This window comes from Archocentrus centrarchus, chromosome 23 (genome assembly GCF_007364275.1).
Source record: "Archocentrus centrarchus isolate MPI-CPG fArcCen1 chromosome 23, fArcCen1, whole genome shotgun sequence".
NCBI classification, from domain to species: domain Eukaryota; kingdom Metazoa; phylum Chordata; class Actinopteri; order Cichliformes; family Cichlidae; genus Archocentrus; species Archocentrus centrarchus.
Genome location: NC_044368.1, coordinates 17,753,891 through 17,774,573, shown reverse-complemented (window position 1 = coordinate 17,774,573; position 20,683 = coordinate 17,753,891). Strand labels below are relative to the sequence as shown.

At 39.5% G+C, this 20,683-nt stretch overlaps 1 protein-coding gene across 4 annotated transcripts in view; it reads left to right on the top strand.

The window, feature by feature from the left end:
- The window catches only part of tbc1d22a (TBC1 domain family, member 22a), a 147,075-nt gene that overhangs the window by 105,501 nt on the left and 20,891 nt on the right, over positions 1-20,683 (top strand). For 3 of the 4 annotated variants that reach the window (XM_030720464.1, XM_030720465.1, XM_030720463.1), the window contains 2 exons: positions 1,098-1,225; positions 15,381-15,476. In XM_030720464.1, the coding sequence (XP_030576324.1) occupies positions 1,098-1,225; positions 15,381-15,476 (224 nt within the window). Of the gene's footprint in view, positions 1-1,097; positions 1,226-1,702; positions 1,823-15,380; positions 15,477-20,683 lie in introns of those variants that run through there. The other variant, XM_030720466.1, reaches the window with a different exon arrangement.

Here is a 20,683-nt window from a genome sequence, read left to right as displayed (position 1 = left end):
TCAGCCTCGGGGCAACAACCAGAAAGGTAATAAAAAGCTACGGTGTTTTCAGGCAGTACCGATGTTTTCATGATTTTGCATCATGGCTAATTCGATCCCTTTCACTGTTTACACCTGCATGCAGCCAAAGCCTGCTCAAACACGATTGGTCAATGGAACTTGTAGGAATTGCAGATTAGAGATGGAACCATGAGCCCAGAGTTTTGTCTCCTGCCTGCAGATATCTGCACATCAATATGTAAATATCTGCTTATGGAAATTAATATTGAGTTAGCTGCACATACGCTCTTAATTGTGCTAGATACGGCTGCAGTAACTCCCCGTTAGTGCACCTAGAACGATACTTCCAAACAAGCACACTGTTTAAGTCTGTGGAAAAAAAAACACCACAGATTTAACTTTATTTTCCTGCAGTGAAATAAACACACCGCTGATGCAGAGAGGTCAAACTGATGGTAAAAAGCTTAATGGGAAGTTGAACCTTAACTTCAGAAATCCACTGAAAAGAGAGATTTTTAAAGTGTCATTCCGACAAGGTTATTGTCTCACTCGGCATTCGTGGTTTTTCAGAGTGACTTGGGTTAGAAGTCAGCATAATAAATTTTTAATCAGTTTCTGCTCAAAGCAGTAATGTCAAGGAAATAATTACTACACGCCCTATACATTACATACATCCATGCCTTCGCTCCTCACCTCTGGATACCATTGACCTACTTTATATGCATTTCATTCCTCAGCGCAGCGACCTGCAATTGCTTTAGAGGGTTGTTTAACAATACAATTATGCTTCCATTTTTCATCCTGGTTTAGCTTTTCTGAGACAGTTTTGATAGCTCTGTAATTACATCTCTGTTATGAGGGAAAAGGCTGTGCATGTGATAGTGACTGCAGCAGTAATTAACAGAGAAGGGAGTTATGAAGGAATCTGTCTAGATACATACTTGTTACTGTCACCTTTACCATAGCTAGACTCTTTTTTTTTTTTTTTTTTTTTTGTTCCTTGCAGCATCTCTGCTTTTTAACTTTGTCTTTACACAGAAAATGGTGGAAGAAGTTTAAATATATATATATTTTTAATTGTCTATTTTTTGGGGCAGAATCTGTGCACCGCCACATGCAGCATTACGAGGTGGAGTACCTGCAGTTTGCCTTTCGCTGGATGAACAACCTCCTGATGAGAGAGTTGCCGCTACGATGCACAATCAGATTGTGGGACACCTACCAGGTACAACAACACACACACACAGCAAAGTTACTGTTATTGTGCTTTTTTTTTTTTATTGTCACTTTATTTGTACGTATGTGGTTTGTAAGTTTTCAAAAACAGGGATTTTCTCTTAATAATATCTTCTTGTTTGTTATAATTACATCTGAGCCCACCTAACAGTATGATTCAACATTACACAGAGTCTTCTTTTACCATTATACTGCTCGCTCTATGATGAGCTTAATTATACAGAGCATGAGGGACAGCCTTACTTTGTTGCTTGGTCCCATCGCTCAGTCTTGCTAATATAAATTTCCACTTCAGTTTGACAGGAAGATATTTTTTTGTTCACAGGAACATGACAATGTGAGACATAGAAATGTTTAAATACATGAATAATAAATATTTCTGGAGCAGTGAAAACACATTCATGGTAATCTCATATGTGAAACAAAGGTTTTACCTAAATTAACTTCTGGTTTAATTTTTATTTAGGTATGAGTGTCAAAGTAAAAACTCCTGTTGACCCTGACTTCCAAATGTGAGAGACAGTTTGAATCCCCTCCAAACAAATTTGGATTTTTTTTTGTAACATTTGCACTGAGCCGATTGGGCGGCTTGTAGTCAGAGGCAACTTTTTTTAACCTCAGTTGTTGAACAAATGTCTGCTATTCTTTGAGTGAGATGTTTGTATGTACATTTGTTGAAGATGAGCACAATATACATTTATTAAAGAAAGGCCTGAAAAAGTATAAAATTGTCTTAAATTTTTACAATCCAAAGCAAATTTTCAGCAAGTAATGTTGCTGTTTTTACCGCCTCGTGACATTTAGATACAGTGTTACTGTATCGTGGTATTTTTGAAGCATTCAGTAAGCTGTAGAAGGAGAGCACCCACGGTTAACCTCATCCTCATACAGCGATTAACATTTTAGCATATTTAATGTAGGTGTACGGACTATAGCTGAACTTTTTAAGTCATAACATTTACTTTGTAGTTCCACAACCCTTTTTTAGGATGTGTAAAAGCATTAAACATACATTAGCTAACTTATTGGGAGCTGGTGTGGCTTATGTATTAAAAATGGTATTTACCAGTGTTTATGCCCAGCATGGGGTCAAATTAAAGGGTTTGCAATGCACAGACAGAAACCCCAAAGATCTTAAAGAAGAACAAGGTTTTACTAGTCAGCCTTTTAATCATTAGTCTGTGAAAATGGAAAGATGCAAGATTAACAAGAAATGAAACTGCAGTGCAAGTCAGATAGATTTTTCAAACACATTTAGACAATGTTCTTTAATTCTGACAAATATTTAAATGTGACCTTACTGTTATTTATGAACCGAAATCAGTGAGTTTACATGGAAAAAAAATTCCTTTGCCAGTTTGAAATATCATTTAAAGAATCTGTAAAATTAAATTTGACCTCTTTATACCTGTAAAATCCCTGAGAGAGAGAGAGAGTGTGAGACAGATTAGAAGAGACTTGTCGAGAGAAGAGGAATAAAAAGTTGGAAGTCAAGTTTGAAATAAACTTCTCCATTGATGGCTCCGTGCCAGGCGTTTGCACAAATATGTACATGCATCTTTGTTGCTGTCATCTCAGTCACAGTGTCTGGCCTGCTGTTGTTCCTGCTGCCTGTTCTCAGCATCTTCACCATGATTCAGAGTTACTGTCCTATTCGTTTGCTCACGCATTGTTCTTACCTTGCATTGCAACTGGAAACGCTGATCTTTCTCGTCACATAACCTTTAGTTCATGTCATTTATGTTTGTGTCGCTGAAAAGACTGACATTTGCAAGTCTGAGTAAAATAAACTAAAATCAGACATTTCCACAAATCTGAAGTATTTATGCAGTGTGAAATGTAGAATGAAGTTCACTTCTGAAGTTTGCAACTGAACAAAATATGAACTTGATCAACTCATGCTTACCATTTTTGTTTGACTTAAAAGAACAATGAGGAAAAGGAGAAGTACGTAGATAGGAGAGGCAGAGAGCAAATTCAGAAGGGAAGGTGAAAGAGTAAAGTTAACAGATTAAGAATGACTGCAGCAAGTAAAAATAGAAGCGTACAAGGACAGAAATATTAGGGGGACTCTAAAACAGTAAAGTTAAGCACGGGCATGTTGAAGCTGAAGTGCATAGTTCACTGTCATTAAGCTATAGCTTAAATAGCAAATGAATATGGTCGAAATCTTTTTGAACTCACTTTGGGCAGTATGACATAGATCACAGCTGCCATCACAAAGAGATGTTTGTGCCTTGCTTGAATTAAAACGCCTTCAGGTTATTTGAGGTCCATGGTGAATCAGGTTTTTCCTTTCCATATAAAAAATCTGATGTCAGCATGTTTAACCACTTTTATCCAGTGAATGTCCAGTTATATATTTTAATCATTGTATAAAATTGTCACAGTTTACTGTGTGGAATAGGAATATAGGAGATACAGATGCAGGAGGCAGGAAATGCCAACAAAAGGCAAGCCTTTAATAGCCAATAAGTCCTAGAAAACACAAAATCCAAATGGTAATGTAATCCAGAAACACAATAAACTAAATAATCCAAGGAAGGGAAGAACCTCAGGAGCCAGGGTTTAAATCCAGTACAAACAGACAACACGAGAAAGGAAAGGCTGAACTGTTTATGCACGCATGCATATACACACACTCTCACACTGAGGGTTAGTGGATACAGGTGGAAGAATGCGACACACTGTACACAGTCACATGATTCAAAAGGAACACTTGGTGAACTGAACACTAATAACTACTCAATAAACACACACAAAAAAACCCTAGAACCTAAATATTACAAGAACTAAAGGTTTGAGATATTAGAATTAAATATAAAATATAACCATAATTTAAGGATCATCAAAAACTAAGTGTGGAATCTCAATAAAACAAACAGAAAAACACCTAATAATAAACAAGAATCCAAAACACCACAGGAAACTCAAATTATGTAGTAGGTTTTAAAACAACTAAGTTAAGCATAGTGTTGTATCCATAATATGACAGGTAACATCAAAAACATCTGACATTAGAAAAGTTCAATATATAAATAAAATAAGCAGGAGAAAAAAACTTCAACTTACCAGTACAAGTTTGGAAATGCAGTACCAGCTGAAGATGAAATATTGTTGAATGGGCAATACCCAAGTGAACTACAATAATCTGCATTCAAATGTAGCCAGGGACTTTTGTTAACAATTATCATGTTGTCATCTTTGGGAGAAATGATGAACTTCAATTTGGGAATCTTCCTCAAATGGAAAAAAGCAGCATTTTAATACCCAAACCCAACCGAATAGAATCATTACCCTTATTTATCTGAAGAATGTTTTTGGGCATTCAGTATTTCAGGTCACTGGAGAGATGGGTGTTATTCCTGCAAAGTTACCTGCCTTCAAAGAGAGGTATATTTGTCTGTCGTCCACGTAGAAGTGGAAGGTGACATTATGTTTGTGGGGGAAATTAAACCTAGAGGGAGTAAATGAAATAGACCCTAAAATGGAACTCTCCAGAGCAGAACAAGGACTGTCATTGCCTGCTGCAGTCCAAGACGGTGGAATTGGAGACTAAAGAGGGATGGGTGAATGGTATCAAAGTCTGCCACTCCAATGTCATATTGACCTGTCAATATGGAAGCACAAGATTAGAATGGCAGGGGGTGATCAGCATCTGAATTTCAAAATAAGATTGTCCATTAGTAAATCAGTTCTGGATGGCAGCATTCTCTCATACAGATAAACAAATAAAAATATAACATGGTGAACTGAGCCACAGAATATACTTGGGCAGAAAATCTTAGAAGAATCTATGTGTTGGAAACACTGCCTGCATAATACTCTGAACTATTCTAATTAAAGAAAAGAACAAACTGAAGACAGCCTTTATTGAGATACAGGAACAGACCCAGCTCTCCTATATAAAGGTCTGCATTATATAATGTCTGCAGGGTGTCCATAGTAACAAGGCGTTACATTTCATCATGCATCTTCAGTTAAGAGCTGAGTGACCATTTGGGAAGGAACAAAAAGTACTGTTGGCTTCTCTCTTTAATAGAGCACCATAAAGTACATGTGTCCCAAAGAGAAATTGTCCTGGCATTTAGTCACAAATCATGTCTCACGTCCTGAATGCTGTTTACGCAGTGATGTCACAATAGCAGCTACACTGATAGTTGTCGCCTCGGGTTTAGGTTTTGATATTCTTTGCAATTTAAACTAATTTTGCTGATTTGTGGAGTCACATGGCACATATTGTCTGCCACACATACCAAACAGAAGACTGACAGTTCCACAACATAACATTTAAAACTATTTGAATCCAAATGTCTGCAAGAGAAATCGTCTCTGCAGTGTCTGTGCTTGACAGCCATACAGTACTGTGCAGAAAGTTAGCCAGCTGAAAGCAGTCTTTTTTCTTCTTTTAATCAAATATTAATAAAGCAGACATAATATATTATTTAATTTCTTCCTATAGTACCTACAGTGCAAGTCTACCACTAGACGTTTGGTCTTTACATTCAAGAGTGTTATTGGCAACTAATGTGGACTTGAGCATCTAGCCTGAAGCTGAGGCAGAGTTTGGGCTCCAGAGGTCTGGTAATGCCACTTGTTTCTAACTTCACAGTTTGGGAAGTGTTGTTAGTCTTCACCAACACCCAGACTCAGTACAGATAGTTTTGGCATCTGACTCAGCTGGCTCTTGGTCACTTCACTGTAGAAGTGGGAGAATCTTGTATCTTGAAAGGAGCTGGAGGATGTACTTGTTGCTGTGGAGAAGGGTGCATAGGCCACCTTGCCTAGACTGCTGTTGCCACACCAAATCAAGTGCAGTTATCCACTAGAGAACAGGCACGATTTATTATAGCTTGAATTATTTACAAAAACAAAGCCCAGGAAATTTTGTTAGCTGCTACGTGTTGCAAGTATAACCCCAGGAAAAACCAGGGCACTCTACAAGTGAAATTGTATCTTTATATTATTTCTCAGGCAACAACAGACTAACATGGATCAACTCAGAGTCTTCATTGAGATCTGACAAACATATCTGAATTAATACCAGCTGTGGTTAGCTATGAGTAGCTCTGAGTATCATAATTAAAACAATACAAAGTAATGGATACATGATTGTCCAGTTTCCAACCATATGTTGTAAGAGAATGAAAAGAAAAGCACGATGCACTAAAAACTGAAATAAAGCAAACAGAAAATCTTGTGTACATAATTCTGTTTGTCACTTCTACATTTCACCTCCTGCAGTCTGGTCTAAAATTTAAAAACAGTTCTGAAGTTTGTCATTAATTTTGCATGTGTAGCGGTGAATTGACATGTCCAAATTGAAGATTGTGTTGTACTAATGTGAACAACATTACAGTCTTAAAATATAGAAACACTTCAGTGACCCTCTGACCTTGAAACAGAAACAGGGCTATAACACACTCCTGTTAAAGGACTGTGATTCATGATTCAGTAGCAGCAGTAGTAGCACCATTAGCAGCAATAACTTGACGTAACTGTGTTCTGTATGACATTATCTTTCACATCACTGTGGAGGAATTTTGGTCCACTTTTCTCCACAGTGTTTCTTTAGTTTACTGAGGTTGAGGTCTGGCCATTGCAACACCTTGATTTCTTTCTTTTTTTTAGTCCTTCTCTTCAAGATTTGTTGCTGTTCTTGGGATCACTTTCCTGTTGCATGACCCAACTCGAGCCAAACTTCCTACATTTGACTTGAGAATACTTTGGTATACAGAGGAGTTTATGGTTGACTCAATGACTTCAAGGTGGTTAGGTCCTGTGGTTGCAAAACAACCCCAAATCATTTCCCCTCCACCACAAGCTTGACAATTGGTTTGAGGTGTTTGTGCTGATATTGTGTGTTTGGTTTTCACCAAACACGGAGTTCTGCATTATGGCCAAACGTCTCCACTTTGGTTTCATCTGTCCAAAGGACATTGATCCAGAATTTTGATGCTTTGTTCAAATGCAACTTTGCAAACCTCGGCTGTGTTTCCATGTTCTTTTTTTTTAGAGAGCTTTCTCCTGGAAACCCTTCCAAACAAGCCATTCAGGTTCACTCCTTTTCTAATTGTAATGACATGAGCGTTAACTTTCAACATGCTAAGTGAGATTTAGCTTTTGGGTCTTTTGGAGTTTCTCTGAGCCTTTCTGAGGCATCCAGAAAATTCCTTGAAGAGAATTTGCTGGGATGTCTACCCCTGGTAAGAGTGTGGCACACACCTGAAAGCTCCAGACCAGCAAACTGCTTTTATGGAGGTGCTCACACTTGCTGATGTTCATTTAATCAAGTGCATTTAATTAGCAGCACCTGGCTGCTACCTAGCCTCTTAATTCCTATGGAAGCGGTAAAGGTGTACGTAGGACTGCATATAGTCCTCTTAAAAACCTTCTTTTTCTTATGACTCTGTGTACACAGTCCACCTCAAGTCAAACACTGAACAATTAAAGAGTGTTGTTGCTTTGTCGTGACTTGAGAGCAGTGCTGCTACACATTGTATTTGTAATCCATCCTTTAAATATTTGATGTTATACAATGTCATTTGGATGCCCCCCTCAACACACACACACACCACAGTACCTTTAGATACAACACACAAACACATATTCACCTCTTCTTGGCAGGCTTGGTCACAGTCCCTCACCTCCAGTCCTGACCTGGTAGGGGAATTAGGCCATTTCCACTCATGAAACTTTCAGAGGAGCTGACAGCAAAGCACAGAGCTCTTCTTATCTGTTCTACTCTGCTACTCTCTGTTGTCCTTTTTAAAACTTTTTTATTGCAGGGCTTTTCTTTCACACTCCCCTTATGCCCTTTCTTCTTGTCATCTTTCTTCTCATCTCTCAGTTTTCTCTTTTCTTATCCCCTTTTTTAACCTCCATCACACTCGCCGTCAAATAATTTTTTGATGCATTTACCTTTGCATGTTGTTCTGACCTTTTCCTGTTTGCTTAACATACAGCTCATAGTTTAGTTGTTGTATAAAGCCCTGTACAACACAAGCACATGCATTATTTATTAATGCCTAAAAACTGTTTTATGAAAAAGCTCCTTAACGTAGGGTCTTGACTTTTTACAAAGACATTGCCTTGCTAGGGACAAAAAACAGGAGTGTTTGAGTCTCTCGCAAATGCTCATATTAAACAGAAAGACCTTACCCTTTGCCACTGAGCCTGTGTGTGTGTGTGTGTGTGTGTGTGTGTGTGTGTGTGTGTGTGTGTGTGTGTGTGTGTGTGTGTGTGTGTGTGTGTGTGTGTGTGTGTGTGTGTGTGTGTGCGTGTGTGTGCGCATGTATGTGTGGGTGTCTTCCAGGGGAGATTTTAACCTGAGTGTTGTAATGTCTCTGTTGTGGTCTTCTCTCTGCGGTGTGGCCATCTGTTCGGTAGTGTGATCCAACACAACACAGCACTTCCTCTTTCTTTCGCTGTCTCTCTTGTCATCTCTGTCTGCAGACTCTTCTCAGCGTTTGTTTGTTCCCTTCTCTTTCTCTTTATCTGTTTTGCCCTCAGTCTGCTTCTCCTCTTTTTCTCTCCAAGACTGCTTTTTCCCCCCATTTGTCTCTATTGATCTTTGAAAGAGGACGAAAGGCAGAAACCAAGAGAAGGACAAAAGATTTAGAGCGAAACACACACGCATGCACAGACTGCTCTTCCCTGGCCGAAAGACAGGCAAAGACAGACAGACAGGGACCAAATTATCCCTGTTGCGTGGAGCATGAAATTAGCAAGTAGCTCAGTGTGGCAGCATTAGCATGGCTGTTAAAGGGATACCGTGACATTTTGGGTTTCTGAAACATGGTACTTTCCCATATGAATGGTTGAATTTACCAAGCAGGGAGCTGTTTACCTGCTTAAAACCACTGGGTAAGATCTAACCAAAAGTATGGATTATTTATTGCAGCGTGGGTCAGAACATCAGCTTAGATTGAGGTTACAAGCACAGCCTAATTAGTCAAATGCACACAGCAGTAGGCAGCTTCTTTAAGTTTTATTCTGTGGTTCTTGTGGCTTTGATCTTCTTATTAATACAGCTTTTACCTTCATTAGTGGTTGAAGGAATGAAGTAGCCTCCTATAATTCAAGCAATGAGGCACAATTTTTAATTCATGCTACCTTGTGTGTGTGGCCGTGCACTCGAGCGCACGTCACAACAATAATGCGAAAATATAAAAACAAAAGGTTGAGATGGCTCTGAACACATTTCCAGTTTTGGCCACATGACGTGTATGATGTCATGATGGTGGATATCCTTTATATGGCTGTGTCACAGTGGCAGCCAATCAGGAGAAAATTAGCTTAAAAGTTAAAGACCTTATACCGCTTGATTAACTCATCGTTTTAAACTTACTTTTGAGTAAGTTTTTGTTTTTATGTTTTAGTATTTTTGTTGTGAAGCGCTTTGATATTTATCTTGAAAGGTGCTATATAAATAAAACTTTAATTATTTCAGTCGGTGGATGAACTGAGGACCCGAGGGTTCAAAATAAGGATTATTTTGAACTGTGAATCATGCAGGGCTACTCTATTAGAATCTAAGAATACAAATACGCAGCTGCCAGTGACTGTAGTAAGCCAACTTTAAGCTTTTAACCAGTGTTTTCCAGCCGGTGATGCTTTTGACCTCTGAGTAAAAATCAGTGTTTCATTAAGTCTTGTTGACACTCAGCTGTTAGCATCAAAGACCATTTTTCAAGTGAAGACTTATATAATTAGTGCTGATTTTGCAGTTATAATGGGTACTTTTACATTGTTGTATCTGTACTTAAGAATCTCAAAACTTCTGCCAGCTTCTCCAAAGTTTTCTCTTTGTGAATGTAAATAAAACCTGTCAGCTGAATAAGGGGGGACGATCCCAGAGGAAGTAACCCTACTCACTTTGCCTGCCTCCCTCTGTCCTCTCCATAGTAATGGTTGGCCCTGTGGTCACTCCAAACAATCAGATGGGCCTCTGTAGACAGGACCCTGGTCTGTCTTTGTGTGTATTCCCTGCCATGTTCTCACTGTCATGAGAATTAATACTTCTCTCCTTGTTTTTCCATATTTTGCTCTCTCTGACACCATCAAAGCAGCATTTTAAATTTCTCAGCATTTACCACAAACTTGAGCGTATCCTTTCCCTGCACATTATTACGTATGTTCTCCAAAACCTCATCACACATTTTTGACACCTATGGCAGCTTTTAATGCAGCCATTTTCTTTTAAAGTCAGCCTTCAAACCCAGAGTGAGAGTGAACAGAAACAGCAGGGTTCCAAAATGAATTAAATCCACGGCAAAGTGGGAATTCAGATTTTATCATTTTTGCCTCCTTTCCCCCCTTTGATTAGCTCTGCTGCTTTGTAATTTTAAATGTTGCCTAAAGCAGAGCAACACATTAGAGGAGCACGCACAAACACTATGCTGAACTTGACTCGAATTACATTCAAAGCCGTTTCCTTGAAAAACTCTACAAGCCTTCCCACTTCCTCTTTAAATGGATTGCATCATGACTTGACACTCGTCATTATTTTTTTTTTCTTCCATCCTAATTTACAATTCAGAATATCCCTGCCTTGATATTTGGTGTTTAAATTCATCGCACTCAACATCTACCCCAGCCACGAGTGTTGAATTACACACAGGAATACTTGTACAGCTTGTAGCAGCTAATGCCAACTTTTGCCAATCCTAAATGCAGTGATGTTCCTACACATATAATAGGAGCAGAGCTTGATCATATTCAATTTGTGTAATTGTTACATCACTTTGAATCTGCTCGATTACTGTCTTCCATCAGCATCGCCTTTTCACCTTGTCTAGAGTCGACTCGTCAAGAGTATCAAGTTTGTCCCACATCAGGCCGGTTTGTTTTGGAGCGATGAGACTAGTCAGACAGCCAACGCAGCAGTTTAAAGAAGCTATGACATTGCACTACTCCTCACTCTGCATTCCACATTCCCTCTCGTTTCTCCTCTGTTCACCCTTAGCCTCCTACCCTCTCTGTCTCTCATGACCCCCTCCCTTTACGTCTCCCGTTCTCCCTATCGACTACTCTTAGCATACCCCCATCACCCCGACTCCCTCGCCACTCCCCCCAACCCCTGCTCCCCCGCTTTCTCCGCACTTTGATCAGCGGCGCTTGTCAGTCAGAGTCTTGCACGTCTCAGCCAATATGGCTGCCCTGACACGAGGAGGGTGGAGGATCAGGCATAACAATGGAGGGGGAGAAGAGGTAGAGACAAGTTTGACAGAGTCACCTTGACTCCCATGACAAACTTTGTTTTGCAAATCATAATGATGAGAAGGCCTTGAGCTGAAGCAGCAGCAGCAGCTGTGGATAGGACAGCAGGAAGGAGGGAAATGGGTGGTGGGAAAGGAGAGGAATCTGAATTTTATTTACAGATATTGGAGACATTGATTCATCAGTTTTTTTCTAATTTAGATAAAGAATTGATTGTCTTATGTCTGTGCTTCAGCTGGAGCTAGAACCAGGAGTAGCTTAGCATTAAAATTAAGAAAAAAGGTAAATTTAAAGTTGGTTCGTATATATAACATTTTTCTGTGTTATACTTTCAAAACTAGAGTTTGCATGCATGTTACATGAGCTGCATATCCTGGCCCTGCCCCGGCATGAACATCCCATGTGGCCACGAGTGACAGCACATGCTAAAGTCTGGCTAACCCACACGGCCGTGTTGAAGCTCTTTAAGGGGCTGCAACAATAGCTGGCTATTCATTTTCTGTCAGTCAGCGATCCTTTCAGCACTAATAAACGCAAAACATTTTTACTCATTAAATAAAAATTCCTCACACAGCAGCCTGTCAGTCATGCACAGAGCGATTTATCAAAGGTATTGTGCTTTTAAAGCATATTCATAGCAAATACTTATTAAAGCCACATATTTTGATTGTGCATACAACTCATTATATAGTGTGTAATCTGTTCTTTATTGTGTTTTGGGCCTGCATGACTTTACAGGCGCATCAGTACAATGCTGTGGAGTTGGACTAATTTCAACTTATGTGTTTTATAATGAAACATTTTTTTCTGCAGCTAGAAGCACATTAAAGTGAAGAAGAACACGAGTCATATACCACCAATAACTATGCAGTCAGTGCAGGCAATAGATTTCACGTTAATGGTGGATTGCTCATGGAAATGATAGATGACAAATTTTATATTAAATGTCACGAAAAATCACTCTAATTTCTGAAATAGTCTTCACAGTGATATTAGTGAGGAAGGGGGAGAAAAGTGAGTAACAGACGTTTGTTGAATGAGACTAAAGGAGGTGACAGATTGTAAGAATGGAGGGGCGACAGAGAGAGAGTGATGGGGGCAGAGCGATAGAGTGGAATTCAGAGTTTCACAGCCCCACTGGTGCCCTCAACCATGAACTCTCTCACTCTTACACACACAAACAAACTCATAGAAGAAAGGAAATTAAAACTTGGCGAATGTTTGGGGACTGATAAACATTGTGCTCCCATATGCCACTCATATACTCACTCTGTGTTTGTGTGAGTGTGAGTGTGTTTGCTTGCTTCAGTTGTTTGGTTGGAGCTGCAAAGCTCGACCAGCGGGCCACTCGCCTGCCATTTTACAACCCTCATCACGCCATGCTTTGCTGTTCACAAACACTCCTCCTCTTTTGTTTCACCACTCCCTCCGTTCTATTATGCACTTTTTCAGTGACTCTCTCACACGCACACACGTGCTGTTAATTGTGAAATTCTGAAAACTGGTTTAACGTAGTAGGAGGCAAAGTAAGAAAGAAACCGAACAACGGGGTACGTACGCCGAGGCGTGGGGAGAATCAATCTGTCTGCAGAAACCAAACAATGTTGGAGGGAAAAATAAAGAAAAAGAGAAAACTGTTTGTTTTTATGACAGTAAATCTCAGTTCATTTCTGTGTATCCTTTATTAATCTGTTTGTTCCTTCCTTCTTGGAGGGAAATTCAATTATCACAGAGGAAAGGCCGTTTCTGTTAATTCCTGCAGAGTTATGGCTCACTGTTATCCAGTGCATAAATGAGGATGGTGATTAAAGATCAGCTCTTACGGTTGATTGCAATCCTTAGCAATGTTAAAGTATGCAACATGGCACTGTCTGTAAATGAACTGATCAGTGTTTCTCCCTGGTTCACTGTTTTGTGGGGTGGGTGCTCTCCGCAGCGCTGGTACCCCCCTGAATCACTCTCTGCATTGTGTATGAGAAAATAATGGACAGTTTGTCAGTAAATGCTTTTCCTCTTCTACCTTTGCAATGAAGTTAGGGTCTGAAACTCGTGCACTGCTGAGTCATAGTTGCTGTTAAATGGTCGAGGAAGCACCGCTGATGATACATTGCTGATTTATTGGAACACACAGTGCTGTATGTGCAGCCTTTGGCATTTTACTAATCCACCTGTGCCAAAGAGACTGGAAAGTTTAATATTAAATTATAGTATTTGTGTGTGTGTGTGTGTGTGTGTGTGTCCTTTACCAGCTAATGCAAAGGTAGTAGTCTTTTTTCTGTTTTTGAACATAGCAGTGTTTCTTAGTTGTTGATTTTTTTAAAATTTTTTTTAAATTTTTTAATTTTAATTTTAAACAGCGCATACTTTTAAAGTGGACACACCAAAGAGCACGCTTGCAGAATAACTTAATTTATGGGATTTTTAGGAGTGTTTTTCCTGCTCTAGACTTATTGCTGACTACTCATATGTATGTGTGTAGTCATCTCCCAAAGCTCATTTCTGAGTCAGGAAAACCCTGGTAGTGAACATAGAAATTAATGGATTCATTTTCATATTTAAATTCCACCGATTAATCAAACCTGTCAATAAACTTGTCATTTTATTATCCTGTTCATGCTGTGACCACTTGGTAACAAAATGTTCCCACTTGTCTAATTTAGACCTGTATTTCAGCTGTGAGCATCATAAACTACTTTGCCAGGCAGCATCCAGCTAAACAGGAAGGGCTTTGCAAGAGTCATCCAAGAGATTTTATTTTTTTTGAAAGTTACAAAAAAAAAAAAAAAATGGAGAGAGAAATTTCATGGATTGCTGTCAATCTCCAGAACAGGAAAAAAAAAGAATGCTTTTTTTTGCTACAAAATATGATTAAAAGTGTCTGTCCAGGGGAGATAAGGTTACATAGCTCTGCCGCACATGCATACAGAGTGGCTCTTTCTCACTCAGTCACTCCTGTATGCTTTACATCTCTTTATTTTCTGTGTGCTTCTGGTTGTCTTTTCTTGCTGTCCCTCAGACTGAGGCTATAGCTCCTCTCTTCCTGCCTTTGGTTGATTTTGACTTCCAGATTCATGCAAATATTTGGTTGTCACTCCAAGCTATTTATACAGGATTCTTCTTCTTTTTTTTTTCCTCCAGCTGTTGTCACAAATAAGCCTTGCTCCAAGCTTTATTTGAGGCTCATTCCGGCTGACTTTAATACTGGCATGTTCATTTGGAACAGCAAAACTTTAGGTGTCTAGTTAATCCATTCCTAACTCAGCAGAATCCAGAGTTTTCACTGACTGTGTTGTAACCTAAAATAACACATGTTGTAACCAAAGCCGTCCGATTGCCTCCAGAAAGGTCCTCGTACCGAGATATACTTTGAATATTGTGTTCCTCTTTTAAGGGGCCATATACTCCTCAGTCACGTGCATTCAAAGGGCTTGGTAATTATCCTCTCTGTGATGGTGCTCTGGAGAAAAATGAATAGAACAGGGAACATCTCATCCTTTGTCTTACTCCCATTTTAATTCCCCCCGCTCATTGCAGAGTCATAAAAAAAAGTAAGCCACCATACATAATGAGCGGCTGAAATAAAACGCTGTGCAGAGGAAAGGGGATTTGTATCTTTCTTTGTCACCCTGCAAATGTAAATTTCTGGATTTTGACAGAAAAAAATGTTTTATATTCTCCCCCCTTCTTTTTTTTTCCCCCTCTGTCTCTTTTTGTATGCGTGGCTAAATACATCATGCAAAAATGTTTCCAAATCTTCCTTTAAATGAAATGTGATGAAAAGCAGGAGCTGTTTGAGCCTCTCCGAGATGCTTTGCTCACACTCTTAAGCTTCCATTTGAACAATATAACATAGCTGTGATGTAGGTGTCATTTGTTAAACTTGTACTAAATCAGCATCATTTTTTTTGAATCTCTCTCACTAGGCTGAACCAGAGGGCTTCTCCCATTTTCACCTGTATGTGTGTGCGGCCTTCCTGGTGAGGTGGAGGAAAGAGATTCTGGAGGAGAGGGATTTTCAGGTAACATGCACATAAAACACCGAAGGCACTGGTGCTTCTGTTCAAAAGTTTTACATTTTTAATTTGTTTACCTAATAGAATATGGATATTGGAAAATGGGAAATAGGTGGATCAATTTATTGAAATGTGCAAACATGCATGAAAATACAGAATATATTTCTTAAGGACATCACAGTTCATCTGCTCTAGATGGTTTTTAGGCCTGCCACTTTTTTTTAATCTTGCACTTGTCCAGTTTCCTCAGGTTTTTTAGCAACGCACTGCAAACCATGCTGACATACTGTATGCCAAGTTTTTTGGGAATCACCTTGTTGGTTTTATTCCCACCAAACTGTTATCTTTGGCATTTTTCATAGATTCAAGTAAAGAAATGGTAACAAATGATGTGTTTTGGAAAAAAGAACTATTGCTTACAGCCATTTAATACAATTACAATAAAGTCTGGCTCTTTGGAAGCAAAATATAAAGAAATGAGAGGCGACTCAAGACTTCTGCACATAACTGTACATTAACTGGCTAAAAAGGAAAACAAAACATCGTAAAAATATAAAATTCCCAGCTGCTTAGTCTCAGCAGGGGATTAGTTTAGGCTTGGCATAATTCTGCAGCAACTGTGTAGTAATGATGGCAGAGAAATCGAAATCCCTTCGGCTGCAGGGAGAGCGATTTACACTCTGAGCACCAAAATACTTCAGATTTTGGTCAGTAGACAGCAAAACTGTGGAACCTTAACTATGCTGACTGAAGTGTTATTGAATAAGCCTTTTGAAGTAGCTAATAGGAGACTCTTCACACACAGCAGGTCCCTGATGGCTTGAATACCTCCCAAGATAATTGCTGTTTCATAGTTTTTAAGGCAGAACTGGCTCAGTGTGGTGAATTTCCATTCCAGATTTGTAAGTTGGGATATTTGAGTGGTTCAAACCTGTGCGGGTTGTCCGAACGTGACCTCAGCTACAGATTTACACATGAAAACGTACACAGTGCTTGTTTTTGTACCCAGTCGGAGACGCTGATGGTGATTTACTCTATGTAGATAAATCTGTCGGTTGTGCGAAAACATTAAAACAGTCCGCCAGACTGTGGAGTTGTTCATGGCCTACATCCCTCTCCATTACATTCCTGGTCATTAACTGTTGGGTTCAAAAGTCGTTGTGAGTGCATTAGTAGATGACAGTAGACAGCTGCCAGAAGGTGACTTTGGTTGCCAGCTCACTGGGGGACTTGCGTTCTTAACGGTAGCGACACGTTCTAATGTCATCACATACAAACATCATCTCTGCTCTTTGGCTGCTCTCTCCGATTCTCTCTTGTTATCCGTTTGGGTTTTTCAGTGATCTGTCCTGTTTTCTTCTTTTTAACATTTCCCTCTACTTTCTGTGCTCCTTCCATATCTTATTTCTGACCTTTCTTTCTAGCTTGTTGTTGATGTTCTCTAGTGCTTTGAGTCTTCTCACTTGTGTTCACAATTCAGCAGTATAAAAAAAAAACCCTCTTACACATAAGAAAAAAGGATAGCATTGAGAAAATAATCTTATGTGATACTTGAGATAACATTGACATGGAAGATATAAGATGCTCACAAGCTGTTTTAACTGTCCAGACAGCTGAGCAGATCTACTTTGCTAAACACAAGTGTTAGGATTTGACAGATGGACACTTTGTAATGCTTGTTAAGTCTCCATAAGTGTCGCCTCTATGTGTGAGTTCCTCCTGTAACCACTATCTAAAGCTCAAAAATACAGACTCTTTCAAGCTTGCAGAGTCAGTGTTCACTCTACATTATTACTTTTTGCCTTAAGTGGGCCTTAAGTCTGTGTGTGTATTAGGCCTTTGAGTTTTTTTTTTTATTTATTTATTTTTTTATTCTATATTGCATACATTCAGGCACACAGACACAAATGTATTCTTCCAGTTCTAAAGTTTAACTTTCTTACTGGCTTTCCGTGCAGCCCATCCAGTGGCACACCAAGGGCAAACAGTCTGTTCTCATGAAAATGACAAGGAAATATGAGGTGTTGAGGAAGAAGAGAATCTGAATAAGAGAGCAAGAACAGATTAAACTTTAGAGCGATGGAGGAAAGAAAAGTTTGTTTGTGTACCAAGACCATAAATATGGTGTTGCATACGTTTGTGTTGTTGTTCCAAAGACAGTTTTATTCAGACCAGTCTTACAGATGATTAATTAAAGCCGAGCGTGCTTTGGTTTGCAGCTTGCAGGCACTTGAGGCTTGAGGCAATAACCACATTTCAAAAGGGCCGCTATAGCTGGTTCCCAAAAACAGTGAAAGCACAACTACATTTTAGTTGTGAGATATGCAAACTGTGTTACCTATGTAAAAAGGTATATTCTTAATTATATCCAGGCTTCTGGATCATGGGTAATCTCACTGAATAAATGATGTAGTGTAGCTCAATGGCGGATGGATATCTGCTGAACAGCTAAAACGGTAAAAAGCCATAGAATTTATCTGGTTCTTCTTTTGGATTACTTATGGTTCTACTAACACTTCTGCATTTGCATATGTAACAAAGTTAAAGCGTAACAGTAGGCTAACAGGCTACATTGTGAATTGCTACTCTTTTGAAATGGAACACAAAGTGCTGATCTAAAAACAGTTTTTCACTTCGAGAACAAAAAAGATTTACGCCACAGTCCTCCAATTGTCCTAGTTTCTATTTGTTAAAATCAATGTGGAATTATATTGTTCTTACTTAAATGAGAAGTTACTCCTACACATCAGTTTTACTTCAGCTTCCCTCAGATGGTTATGTGAAATGGAAACGACTGACACCAGTGTATCTGAAATTAATACAAGCAGGGATCAAATAGCATTATACGTATTCTTGATATTTGACATTTATGCCCTCCCACCAGCTTTTCTGTGACTCCCAGTTCATCGTGTAATAAATGTGAAGAAGTCTTACACAAGTTGGTTACAGTTGTAAAGAATGTGGGTTTTAGATGGAGGCCAGTTGATTTAAGTTGGTTCATCCTCTGAGTGAGACACTGGAGGCTATCAGAGTTTGAAGATGAGATACTGACTTACTCATCTGTTCTTACTTTCATATTCTTCTTATCAAGCTTAAATAAATTGATACTTTTTGTTAGAGTCTATTTCAGACAGAACTTAAGGTGGCTATAATTTTTTTTTCTTCTTTTTTAAAAATGGATTTCTACAGCTATTGAAAGTATGCACACACAAAATCCCTGCTAACCTTTGTGTAGTTAGGGGGTCTATTCTTGCTTTAAAATAAAGAAAGAAACTTTATTTTTATAGATTTTTTTTTAATTATTTGAACAAGATTAGGAAGACGTTCTGAAAGAAGTTAGAGCCTCAAGGTAAGTCAGTAAAACCACAGTGAAAATTTAAAATGATTATTTACAGTAGCACCACTGTAAAGAGCAGATTTAGAATGGAATATCTGAACAGCTATTAGATAGACAGAGGCAAACACAGCAGCATTCACTTAACATTCAAACTGAAATATCAACAAAAAACAAATCAGACCTGGATTGACTACAAGAAAGCCTCCGACTCAATGCCGCGCACATGGGTACTGGAGTACTTGGTGCTATACAAAGCTAGTAGTGTGCTAATGGCATTCATCTGGAACTCACTGGGACTGTGGATAACAACACTGGAGGCCAACGCAAAGTCAGTCACACAAGTCACCGTCAAATGTGGAAAATACCGAGGTGATGCTCTGTCCCCGCTGCTGTTCTGCATAGTCCTCAACCCCCTAAGCCAGCTCTGAATCTATATTAGGATACTAATATAGATTCAGGAGTCGAGTGGCCTAATGCAACCTACTGTAAATGGGTGACAAGGGCGAGGATTAGTGAGTGTCAGAGCTGCAATCCAGGGTGAAGCACAGAGCATCTGCTAATACATGAGGAAGATGGCCCTCCGCAGTGAGCTCCAAGACTACCTCAGGTAGCTGAACGCACTGAAGAGGAACAGAAGGAGCAGACTTCATGGAAGACCAAGTCCCTGCATACGATCCACCATTGACAGATAAAGAAAGTGGCTGACAACAAGAAATACTGCCAGTGACTAGAAAAGGCCGGCCTAAATGATGGCACAGAGGATCTAATCATAGTGGTACAAGAACAGGCCCTGAGCACCAGATCCATGGAGGCAGCTGACAGGACCCAAGTTACAGACTGTGCAGAGGAGACTACCTACTGTAGAACATAGTAGCTGAATGTAAGATGCAAGCTGGGACAGCATACAATGAGAGGTATAACCAAGTGGCTGGGATAGTATACAGCCGTGGTTCCCAAAATATGGCTGAAGTAATAACAGAAATTCAGTTTGAAATTACTCACAAGTAGGTGGTTAGTTTGTGATATTTCTCATTAGCTAACTCTGACCTAAATTTACTGCTCTTGTATTGAAGTTTGTGTCTCAGTGGCAAGTGGGTCACATATTGGCATTAGCACTTTACATATGACTTGGGTAGTCAAGGGAAGGGCCCCATGGGATTTTCTGGTTTTTAAGTGGGCCGCATTACTCTTGACTTTGGGAACCATTGGCATACAGGGATATCTATGCTGAATATGGATTAGAGGTCCCAACATACCAATGGGAGATGCCACTGACGGTGGTAGAAAGCAACAGGGCTAAGGTCCTGTGGAACTTCAGGTTCCAGACAGACAGCTGCTAGGTTTCCAGGAGCAAAAGACAACAAGGAGAGCAGTTGTGGCAATCCCAGTAGACAGCAATTTCAAAATGAAGGAGTTCAAGAAAATAGAAGTATCAGGGCTAAAGGAACATCTGGAGCAAGTGTGGAAAATAAAGTCCAAAGTGGATCCAGTGGTAAATGGAGAGTTAGGAGGTGTAACTCCCAAGCTGGAAGTGTGGCACCAGCAGATTCCAGGCAGAGGTCTCTGTCCTGAAGCTGATAAACTGTAGAGAACCCTCAAACTCCCAAGCCTCTGGTAGAGGACCTTAATTCAAGAAACACATACACCTACCACCCCACACAGGAGTGGTGTGTCTGTGTGTGTGTGTGTGTGTGTGTGTGTGTGTGTGTGTGTGTGTGTGTGTGTGTGTGTGTGTGTGTGTGTGTGTGTGTGTGTGGTATTGAACATGAAAATGTTTAAAATAATGGACTCAGCTTCTCTGATGGACATAGTTTAAGCTGGGAGACCATAGTCCAAAATGAGGTGTGTATATCCTGATTGGCATTTGCCACAGAAT